The 11,734-nt window shown below is 57.0% G+C and overlaps 1 protein-coding gene across 1 annotated transcript in view; it reads left to right on the forward strand.

The window, feature by feature from the left end:
* The window catches only part of MYBPC2 (myosin binding protein C2), a 41,146-nt gene that overhangs the window by 17,869 nt on the left and 11,543 nt on the right, over positions 1-11,734 (forward strand). The window contains exons 14-21 of the mRNA XM_006144686.3: positions 981-1,146; positions 3,035-3,141; positions 3,639-3,668; positions 3,811-3,950; positions 6,611-6,770; positions 6,858-6,962; positions 7,315-7,503; positions 8,085-8,219. Of these exons, the coding sequence (XP_006144748.1) occupies positions 981-1,146; positions 3,035-3,141; positions 3,639-3,668; positions 3,811-3,950; positions 6,611-6,770; positions 6,858-6,962; positions 7,315-7,503; positions 8,085-8,219 (1,032 nt within the window). The remainder of the gene's footprint in view (positions 1-980; positions 1,147-3,034; positions 3,142-3,638; positions 3,669-3,810; positions 3,951-6,610; positions 6,771-6,857; positions 6,963-7,314; positions 7,504-8,084; positions 8,220-11,734) is intronic.

Genomic DNA, 11,734 nt, shown 5'->3' on the forward strand with positions numbered 1-11,734 from the left:
GGAGGGGCGCGGGGGGCCGCCCCCCCCCAGGGGGGCCAGGCCGCTTGGCTGGGCAGGGGCGTGAGCCCCCAGCCATGGGACCCCCCCCCAGGAGGGCCTGGGGGGTGATTTTTTGCTTTCTGTCTCTCTGTCTCTCTCTGTCTTTCCAGGGAACACACACACACACACAAAAAACAGAAATAAAACAAAACTCTCTTAAAGCAATACATTGTCCTTTTTTTTTTTTTTTTTTTTTTTTTTTTTTTTTTTTTTTAGTTTTTGCCGTAGGGTCCTCAGAGAAAAACAGAGAAAGCGAGAGAGAGAGAAAGTGAGAAATCACCTCCTGGAGGGATGGCCATGCTACAATCCCTTCTCCTCCATTCTTCCCTTAGGATTTTGGGCACACATGTACACGCGCCCGGCATGAGTTTTAAGGCACAGGGTCCAGGACTTGAACCACAGCAGACCACATGGGAGTCCAGTGACATAACCTCTATGCCATCTGCTGGCTCCCCCTTGTCTTGTTTTTTAAAATGTATTACAATTTGAATAGACAATCCCACCCCTTGTCCTGTCCCCCCAGCCCTGGCCAGTGGCTCTTGCCTCACCCAGAGCCCAGATAGTCCTCCACGTGGCCCGGTTGGGCCACCTGCCGCTGTCTGCCCACGCGCTGCTGTCTGCCCACGCCCTACACGCCTGCCGCTCTGCCTGGCCTGCTAGGGCTCCTCTGTCAGTCGAGCCTGCTCTCCTCCCTGGGGCCTTTGCACGTGCCGTTGCCCCGTCCTGGAAGCTCGCCCTTGTCCTCTGTCAGGCCTCCTACTCCTCTCGTCACGTTTCTTGCCCCCTTTCCACGCCAGACTGTGAGCTCCCCGAGGTCGGCGGGTTGTCCCTGGGCTGCCCTCGTCTGTGCCTGGCCCAGCGCTTGGCACATGGCGGGGGGTGCTCGCGCATCGGCGAGCTGAGTGGAGTAGCATGGCCCCAGCCCCTCCCTCCCCGCCCAGAGAAACAGCTGGAGGTCCTGCAGGACATCGCGGATCTGACGGTGAAGGCCGCAGAGCAGGCTGTGTTCAAGTGCGAGGTGTCCGACGAGAAGGTGACCGGCAAGTGGTACAAGAACGGGGTCGAGGTGCGGCCTAGCAAGAGGATCACCATCTCCCACATAGGGAGGTGAGGAGGCGCCAGGCGATGCGCAGTGCGGGGGGTGTATCGGTTTGCCCTAGCTGTGTAACAAAGCGCCCTCAGATCTACCAGGCTAACAGAACGAGGACTGACCCCTTACGCACCTGTGGGGGGGTTGGGGAGCTGACCTGGGATGGAGGTGCTCATGCCTCTGTGGTCAGTAGACGCCTGCTAGCCTTGCCTGGGCTCTGTCCCCCTTGGCTCGGACAACTGGGCCACCAGCACTGGGTCCGTATGGTGTCTCATCTCTAGTGGGCCCGTCCTAGCACTTGCTTGGGCACAATCAGAGGTCCCGAGAGAGCAGAAGCGAACAAGGCCTTGTGGCCTAGGCAAAGCTGCCCCAGTGTCACTTCCTCCGTGTTCTGTCGGGCACAGAAAGTCCCAGGCTGGGCCACATTCAAGAGGGGGTTCAGGGGTGCCGCAAGGTCTCCCGTAAGGGCGAGGACAGAGGGAGGGAAGCCTGCAGCCTCCCGGGGAGTCCAGCCAAGGAAGCAAAAGGCTGGGATTCAGCTGCTGGATGTGGACACCCGCGATGGCCGCCACCTTAAAGGTGAGGCCGGCGAGTGCTGTGCCCCGAGGGTCTCTTGGCAAAGTCTGGGCGTGGAGGCTTGGCCTGTGTTCCATGGGAGGAGTCATGCCGCTGGTGGCAGCAGCAATGACGGTGGCAAGTCCTAACACAGGACGCTTAGAACATGCAGCGTTTTCTAAATGCTCGACAAGGGCCCTGGTGCCGACGTTATTACGCCCAGCTTTTCAAATTTTCTACAGAGACATTTTTGTTATACGGCATGTGTGCTCGCCAGAGAGACAGAAAGTGGGAAATTGGGACCAGCGGTTGGCGTAGTGGCTATGTGGCTGGACTCCCATGTAGTCGACCGCGGTTTGAGTCCCAGACCCGGTGGCTTAAACTCACGCCGGGCGCGTGTGCATGCGTGCCCAAGATCCAGAGAGGAGAATGGAGGAGAAGGGACTGCGGCATGGCCATTCTCCTGGAGGGTGATTTCTCACTTTCTGTCTCTCTGTCTCTCTCTGTCTTTCTGGCGAGCACACGCGCCCTATAGCAAAAACTTATCCAAAAGAAAGTGAGAAATCACCCCCCGGGGGCATGCACGCTGCAACGCCTGCTCCTCTCGGGATCTTGGGCACGTACACACATGCACCTGGCGTGAGTTTGAAGCCTTTGAGTCTGGGACTTGAGCCATGGTCAGTTATGTGGGAGTCTGGCGATGGAAACATTATGCCATCTGCTGGTCCCAGTACCCCCAATTTATAGACAGAGAAATGGAGGCACAGAGAGGTCAATAAGTTGCCTGAGGACACACAGTTAGTCGTAAGTAGAAGTCAGGCCATAATATTCCAAAACCCTGGCGCCAGTAGATGGTGCAACAGTTAAGGCGCTGGACTCCCACCTGGCTGATTATGGTTTGAGTCCCAGATATGGCGGCTTGCCTTTTCACTTTCTATCTCTCTCTGTTCAAGGTAAAAAAAATTAATAATAACAAAATTACATAAATAAAATAATTTTAAAAATTCCAAAGCCCTGAATAAAAATGGTGGACATGGGGCCAGCAGGTGGTGTGGTGGTTAAAGCCCTAGGTCCCACATGGTCTACTGTGTGTTTCGAGTTCCCAACCCGATGAAAACCACACCAGGTGTGTGTGCATGTGTGTGCAGAATCCCGAGAGGGGCATGAAGGAGAAGGGATATAGCAGCGTGGCCATCCCTACGGAGGGGCATGTGCCCTACAGCAAATTAAAATAAAAGGTGGCTGTTAGGAGGGGCTTTCTCAAGGTGGCCTTGAAGGAAGGGGGTGGGAGCAGCCTGGCCCCATCACAGCCCCAGTGACCTGGATTGACCTCCCTGGTCCCCCCTCCAGGTTCCACAAGCTGGTGATTGACGACGTCCGGCCCGAGGACGAGGGTGACTACACCTTCGTGCCCGATGGCTATGCCCTGTCCCTCTCGGCCAAGCTCAACTTCCTGGGTATAGACACCCCTCCTTTAACCCTGGGGCTGCAGGACCCACCCTCCCAGACCTGGGAGTGCCTTTAGAACTGAGTTCTCATGGGGCCAGCAGGTGGCATGGTGGTCAAGGCACTGGACTCCCACATGGCCAACCATGGTTCAAGTCCTGGGCCTGGTGGCTTACTTTCTCACTTTCCCTTTTTTACTCTTTTTGTCTCTCTGGTCAAATTTAAAATAATAATAATAATAATAAAATAATTAAATAATTAAAACGGAATAAAAGAACTGAGCTCCCTGGCCATGCTGAGCATGACGAGCACATCCCGGCTCTTTGGAAGGGCAGGGGGAGGCTGTCGTAGACGCAGAAGACCCTCTAGAGAGGAAGGGGCAGCTCCCGGGCCTGAACCTCACCACCAGCAGCCCTGTCCCCAGGGCCACTGCCAGACCTGCTGCCCCTGGGCCGGGTGGGGACGTGGGGCCTGCTGGACTCACCCAACAGCTGCCTTTGTCTTGCAGAGATCAAGGTGGAGTACGTGCCCAAGCAAGGTGAGGCCAGGCCGGCCCGGCTCCGGGGCTGAGGGGGAGCCGTGCTCTGCTTCTCTGTGGCTGCTGGGCCTAGCTTCTCGGGGCCCTCCAGTGGGGACCAGGAGGGCCCGGCTGCCCCCCAGTCCCTCTTCTGTGCCCCTAGAGCCCCCGAAGATCCACCTGGACTGCTCGGGGAAGACCTCAGATAACTCGATCGTGGTGGTGGCTGGAAACAAGCTGCGTCTGGATGTGGCCATCACAGGGGAGCCCCCTCCCGTCGCCACCTGGATGAAGGGAGACGAGGCAGGTTGGGGTCCCCTGCACCTGAGTTCCTCCCCCTCAACTCTGCTGGGCAACTTGAAGCAAGCAGCTTTCTCTTTCTGAGTCTCACCCTCATAAGGATGACGATTCCTTCCTTACAGGGTGGTTTTGAAGGCTGGAGTTTATTTATTTCATTTTAGTTTTGCTCACTGGAGGGAGGGAGGGAAAGTGAGACATCCCCCCCCGGGTGGATAGCCACACTACAATCCCTTTTCCTCCATTCTCTTAGGATTTGGGACACGCATGCACACGTGCCTGGCACGTCTCCATCTGCTGGGTCCAAGACTCGAACCATGTGGGATCAGTCAGCCATGTGGGATCCAGCTGCCTTAGCCACCGTGCCATGGCTGGTCAGATGGGAGTTCATTTTTGTTCACCATGTGGTACGGGCTAGCATATGGTAGGTCACCAGCCAGTTAAACATCAGGCAGGCAGGCCGGCCACCCAGCCTTCTGTGTCTCAGTTAATTGATTAATCCACCCAGCCCCCACTAGTTAATGCGGGGTTCCACTTGTCCGCCTGCCATTCCAAGTATTCGCCCATTCCAAGTTCCTGTCTGCCATCGACATATCTACCCCTCTATCCAACAGACCTTTTTTTGTTGTTTTTGAAAGATATTTTTGCTGGGTGCGTGCGCTCATGAGAGAGACAGAGAGACAAAAAGTGAGAAATCACCCCCAGGAGGGATGGCCACGCAGCCATCCCTTCTCCATTCTCCCTTCTGGATCTTGGGCATGCGCAACGCACCTGGCGCATTTTAAACTGCCGGATCTGGGACTTGAACCACGGTCAGCTATGTGGGAGTCCAGCAGCATAGCCACTATGCCGTCTGCTGGTCCCCATGCAGCAGGTCTTTCAGCTGTGTACATCCCAGGCCGGGACAGTTCACTTGTCTTTCCTCTGTGCTTCCGTCTCCTCTTCTGCAGACGGACAGGCTGAGCTCAACCTTCATTCATTCCTTCATGGGGCGAGCGCCGCCTGGGGGCCTGTATGCCAGGCTCTGTGCAGAGGCCCCGAGGGTACATCCAGGACTATCGAGGGACAGAGCCATGCCCAGCTGTTCCCAGGGTCCAGGGTGGTCAGGCCAAGAAAAAGGAAAGTACCAGAGACTATGAAAATCCCGGGGATGGAGTCACCACTGCCAGCTGGGGGCATCCAAGAAGGCTTCCTGGAGGAGGTGGCTTCTGGGTGGGTCCTGACCGGTGGTTAAGTGGTCTGGATTCCATATGGCCAACAGTGCAGTTTGAGTATTGGACGCTTGAAAAACACATGTGCGGCTGTGCCCAAAATCCAGGAGGACAAATGAAGGGACTGTGGTGTGACCACTCCCATGAGGTGTTTTCTCGTCCCCCTGTTCTGTCTTTTTGTCTTTCTCCGGTAAGCTCATGCACCCCCTGCCAGTGAAAAAGAAAAAACAAAGGTCGAATGAGAGCAGAGAGCAGCCCTTCTAAGTTTCTGGGACAACAGAGTCTGGGTTTTTTTTTTTGTCTTTCTTTTTTCTTTTTCTTTTTTTTGGAGAGGATTTTGCTATAGGGCGTGTGCACTTGCCAGTCAGACAGAGAGAGACAGAGAGATAGAAAGCGAGAAATCACCCCGCAGAGGGGATGGCCACGCCACAATCCCTTCTCCTCCATTCTCCTCTCAGGATCTTGGGCACGCATGCACACGCGCCCAGCGTGAATTTAAGCCACCGGGTCCGGGACTCGAACCGTGATCGACTACATGGGAGTTCAGCGACAAAGCCATACACTAACTGCTGGTCCCATTTTTCTTTTTTTTTCTTTCTTTCTTTTTTTTTTTAAGTTTCTTTCTTTTTCTTTTTTCTTTTTCTTTTTCTTTTTTTTTGAGAGGTTTTTGCTATAGGGCACATGCGCTCGCCAGAAAGACAGAGACAGAGAGCAAGAAATCAACCTCTCGGGGGGATGGCCATGCCACAATCCCTTCTCCATTCTCCCCTCGGGATCTTGGGCACACACGCCCATGTGCCTAGTGTGAGTTTAAGCCACGGGGTCTGGGACTTGAACCGCAGTCAGCTACATGGGTGTCCAGCGATATAGCCATTTCGCCCACTGCTGGTCCCTTAAGTTTCTTTCACGGGAGAGAGAGAGAGATGGAGACAGGCACTACCAACGGGGTGTTCGTGCCACGGACCTCGCTCAGTGTCAGCCTTGTGGGTCACGGGCCTGCGCGCACGTGGGGTGGGGGGTCCTGAGTCATGAACCCATTCCCTTTCCATGTGGGTCCAGTTTTGCCTCCACCACACCACCGCCTGGCCCCGGCCCTGTTGTGAATTAAGGTGGGCTTCGAGGGGCAAGGAGGGGTGGGAGGAAGGACGCGGCTCGGCCCAGCTGGTGCTGAGTCCACGGCCCCACGCCGCGGTGGTGGGTGGCAGCGGCGCGGCCTCGGGACACGGGCTAGCAAGGGTCGTGTGGCTGCGTCCAGGTGTTCTCGGTCACCGAGGGCAGGGTCCGCGTCGAGCAGCGGGTGGACAGCAGCAGCTTCGTGATCGAGAGCGCCGAGAGGGCGGACGAGGGCCGCTACACCATCAAGGTCACCAACCCCGCTGGCGAAGACGTGGGTGGTGGGTGGCAGCGGCGCGGCCTCGGGACACGGGCTAGCAAGGGTCGTGTGGCTGCGTCCAGGTGTTCTCGGTCACCGAGGGCAGGGTCCGCGTCGAGCAGCGGGTGGACAGCAGCAGCTTCGTGATCGAGAGCGCCGAGAGGGCGGACGAGGGCCGCTACACCATCAAGGTCACCAACCCCGCTGGCGAAGACGTGGCCTCCATCTTCCTGCGGGTTGTGGGTGAGCAGAGGTGCCGGGGCTGGCCCGGGGGTGGCTTCCTGAGGCCACAAGGGGCTCCCTGACTCCTCGGCTCCCCTGCCCCCTCAGATGTCCCAGACCCCCCCGAGGCCGTGCGTGTCACTTCTGTGGGCGAGGACTGGGCCATCCTCGTCTGGGAGCCACCCAAGTACGACGGGGGACAGCCAGTCACTGGTGAGTCCCCGGGTGCCAGTGCCCCCGTGCCCTCTGACCTTGCCTGGACCTGGGACCACGGCCTTCCCAGCGGCCTCGGGCCTGGTTTCCATCTCCCTTGCCTGACGGCCCTTAGTCTCCCCGGCCAGTGAGAGTTCTTGCGTTGGCCAATATTGGGATTTCTGTGACCCCTGGCCCCAGCTCATGCTCTGTGACCCCTCTTGATTTCTGACCCTGTGACTGGTAGCCCGTGAATGTTCTGTGACCCGTCAGGCCACGATCCATGGCCTCAGGCCTGGGTCATGTGGTCCTTTTCATGGGACGGGCGACCCCAGCTAGCCTGAGGCCCCTGCCCTCCCCGTGACCACCCCAGGGTACCTCCTGGAGCGGAAGAAGAAGGGCTCCCAGCGCTGGATGAAGCTGAACTTCGAGGTCTTCACGGAGCTGACCTACGAGTCCACCAAGATGATCGAGGGCGTCCTCTACGAGATGCGGGTCTTCGCGGTCAACGCCATCGGCGTCTCCCAGCCCAGCATGAACACCAAGCCCTTCATGCCCATCGGTACGCCCGCTGGGCCGCTTGCCGGGCCCACAACCTCTGCCCTGTGTCCTGGCCAAGCCCCCAGATGCTGACCTCGGAGCCCTGTCATTCAGCACCCCAACTTTGACTCCTGGCCTTCCTGACCCAGCGCATTAACCACTGGCCCCTCGGCCCTAGCCTATGCCGGTGTCCGAGTACCTCGCGGACCTGGACCTGTCAGGCTAACGCCCACCCCACCTCTGAGGCCTCTGTCCTCTCTTGATATAGTGCTGTTTTTCTTTAAAGAATTATTTTATTTAACTTTATTTATTTATTTTAATTTGTCCAGAGAGGGACAGAGTGAGAGAGGGAGAGGGAAAGTGAGAAAGCAAGCCGCCAGGTCCAGGGCTTGAACCGCAGTCAGCCATGTGGGAGTCCAACACCCTTAACCACCACGCCAGCTGCTGGCCCCAATACGCTGCTGTTGTAATGACGCTCGATGACCCGCCCATGCTCATCACCACACTGACCCCTCCATGTTAGTGACTCCACCTCTGACCCCTGCCCGTTCTTGACCTCCAGCCCCTCATTTACCCACATCCCCTTTCCCTGCGCCTCTGCAGCACCCACAAGTGAACCTCTGCACCTGACGGTGGAGGACGTGACGGACACCACCACCACACTCAAGTGGAGGCCCCCGGACAGGATCGGGGCGGGCGGCATCGACGGGTACCTGGTGGAGTACTGCCTGGAAGGCTGTGAGTGCCCCTCGGCCTGGCGGGGCCCACAGCACCCTCTGGGCTGCGGTTCAGGGCACAGAAAATGGGGCCACTGTGGGCAAGGCCTGGCGGGCTGCCCTTGTCCGTGTCTGCACTGGCCTGAGTTCCGGGGGTGGGGCGGGTCAAGCTAGACCCGTATCATATAAATTTCAGTGGTATTATAAACATTAGCCTTTTCTATAGTTTCATTTTATAGTTGGATACTTCAGTATAGCTATTACATAGATGAATTGTGAACATTGATTGTGTTTCCTGAAATATATCTAATTCCATTATTGTTTTTAATACTTTGTTCTCTTAGGTACTCTATACAGAGTCTCATAACAGCAAATATTAATATTTTGGTTCTACTTTCTAAACTTTATGTATTCCCTTCTTAATCTTCCAAACTGTTCACAATATATATATTTGTAAAAGTAGACTAAATACTACAATAAACAAAAGAAAAGTTTTAGCAACTTAATGACACTGAATTCCCAGTCACCTAATACAACGTGGGTTGGCACATTGTGGGTGGGAACTCTCCTTCACGCATTAGTCCCAAACCCAAGCACTTTCCCATGTGTGGCTCAGTCATCTTCAAGGATTTTATCCTCCTTCGGATTTAGCCACTTAGAGAGAGAGAGCCTAGAGAGCTGGCTGGAAGAATTCTTAATGAATTGTTCTTAAAGTGGTATACATAATTTTCCCCGAATTTCATTAGTTGCCTGGACCTGGGACCACGGCCTTCCCAGCGGCCTCGGGCCTGGTTTCCATCTCCCTTGCCTGACGGCCCTTAGTCTCCCCGGCCAGTGAGAGTTCTTGCGTTGGCCAATATTGGGATTTCTGTGACCCCTGGCCCCAGCTCATGCTCTGTGACCCCTCTTGATTTCTGACCCTGTGACTGGTAGCCCGTGAATGTTCTGTGACCCGTCAGGCCACGATCCATGGCCTCAGGCCTGGGTCATGTGGTCCTTTTCATGGGACGGGCGACCCCAGCTAGCCTGAGGCCCCTGCCCTCCCCGTGACCACCCCAGGGTACCTCCTGGAGCGGAAGAAGAAGGGCTCCCAGCGCTGGATGAAGCTGAACTTCGAGGTCTTCACGGAGCTGACCTACGAGTCCACCAAGATGATCGAGGGCGTCCTCTACGAGATGCGGGTCTTCGCGGTCAACGCCATCGGCGTCTCCCAGCCCAGCATGAACACCAAGCCCTTCATGCCCATCGGTACGCCCGCTGGGCCGCTTGCCGGGCCCACAACCTCTGCCCTGTGTCCTGGCCAAGCCCCCAGATGCTGACCTCGGAGCCCTGTCATTCAGCACCCCAACTTTGACTCCTGGCCTTCCTGACCCAGCGCATTAACCACTGGCCCCTCGGCCCTAGCCTATGCCGGTGTCCGAGTACCTCGCGGACCTGGACCTGTCAGGCTAACGCCCACCCCACCTCTGAGGCCTCTGTCCTCTCTTGATATAGTGCTGTTTTTCTTTAAAGAATTATTTTATTTAACTTTATTTATTTATTTTAATTTGTCCAGAGAGGGACAGAGTGAGAGAGGGAGAGGGAAAGTGAGAAAGCAAGCCGCCAGGTCCAGGGCTTGAACCGCAGTCAGCCATGTGGGAGTCCAACACCCTTAACCACCACGCCAGCTGCTGGCCCCAATACGCTGCTGTTGTAATGACGCTCGATGACCCGCCCATGCTCATCACCACACTGACCCCTCCATGTTAGTGACTCCACCTCTGACCCCTGCCCGTTCTTGACCTCCAGCCCCTCATTTACCCACATCCCCTTTCCCTGCACCTCTGCAGCACCCACAAGTGAACCTCTGCACCTGACGGTGGAGGACGTGACGGACACCACCACCACACTCAAGTGGAGGCCCCCGGACAGGATCGGGGCGGGCGGCATCGACGGGTACCTGGTGGAGTACTGCCTGGAAGGCTGTGAGTGCCCCTCGGCCTGGCGGGGCCCACAGCACCCTCTGGGCTGCGGTTCAGGGCACAGAAAATGGGGCCACTGTGGGCAAGGCCTGGCGGGCTGCCCTTGTCCGTGTCTGCACTGGCCTGAGTTCCGGGGGTGGGGCGGGTCAAGCTAGACCCACAGTGACCAACTTGTCCTCTCTTCCTCCCCCACCTCCATCCAACAATGACTTCCATCCATCCATCCGTCCGTCCATCCATCCATCCGTCCATCCATCTTGTCCATATATCTATCCATACGTCTGATCATCCATCTGTCTATCCATCCATCCATCCTGTCCATCCATCCATCCTGTCCATCCATCTATCCATCCTGTCCATCCATCTTATCCATATATCTATCCATACGTCCGATCATCCATCCTGTCCATCCATCCATCCGTCCATCCATCCATCCGTCCATCCTGTCCATCCATCCGTCCATCCATCCATCCATCCTGTCCATCCATCCGTCCATCCATCCATCCATCCTGTCCATCCATCCATCCATCCATCCGTTCATCCGTCCATCCATCCATCTACTGCCTGTACGTCTTCGTTCTACTCATTTGTCCGCCCAGTGCTCTCTTACCCACCCACCTGCCCACCCACCCATCCATCCACTCGTATTTCCTCTTCCCCTCTGTCACCTTCCCGCTTTCCCGGTCACCCCCCCATCCGTCCTTGTGGCCGTCTAAACCTTCTGGATTATCGAACTATCATCCACTGTAACATTCCCGTCCAGATCTCTGTCCTCGCCATCTTTCCTCCCTGCCTCCCCCTTTCCCGCCTCTCGTCCGCCCGTCACCTCTGCAGCCATCCCATCTGTCCTCCGTGGCCTCTCCACCCGTCCACCTCCATCAGTATTCCCATCCCTCCCTCCATCCTCCCCCGGCATCAGGCCCTGTGCCCTGGCCGCGGAGCTGTCTCCGACATGGCATCTCACTGGGAGGACAGACGGGATCACCTCGACTCCGTATCCGAGGGTTCCAATCCCGCCCCTTCCTTTCTAACTGACCTTGGGCACGCCCGAGCCTCAGTTGCTTCACCCTAACATGGCGAAGACAGTTGCACCGTGACAGGGTACAGTGGCGGCCGCCTTCGGTAACGCATGGCAATGGTGGGTGGCAGAACTTCCAGCTTCTCCCCTCCTTCCCCGCCCCGCCCGCGCTTGCCCTTCCCGCCCTGGCCGCCCGCCTCCTGCCCGAGTACCCAGAGCCACTCCAGGTCTCGGAGCCACGCTGGTCGGGGTCCGCTCCGCGACTGCTGGTCCAGCCCGCAGTGTTCAACCCATGGCCATCAGCCCAGGCAGGAGTTCCAAGGGGCGCGAACTGTCACCCCAACACTCGCTCCCCAGCCGCCTCCCTCAGCGCCCTCAGACAGAGCCTCGTCCCTGTCCTCCGTGCTCACCCTGGCGGGAGGGCAGACCTTACGAGCCTTCTGGAGTCAGACAGGCCTGGGTTTAACTTCGTAGTTGGCCACATCCGGGCGGTGACCTTGGCAAGCTCCTTAACCTCTCTGGACCCCACTTCCTTCTTCTAATCTGGGGTAACAGGGC

This window comes from Tupaia chinensis, unplaced genomic scaffold (assembly GCF_000334495.1).
Source record: "Tupaia chinensis unplaced genomic scaffold, TupChi_1.0 Scaffold000129_1, whole genome shotgun sequence".
Lineage (NCBI taxonomy): Eukaryota > Metazoa > Chordata > Mammalia > Scandentia > Tupaiidae > Tupaia > Tupaia belangeri.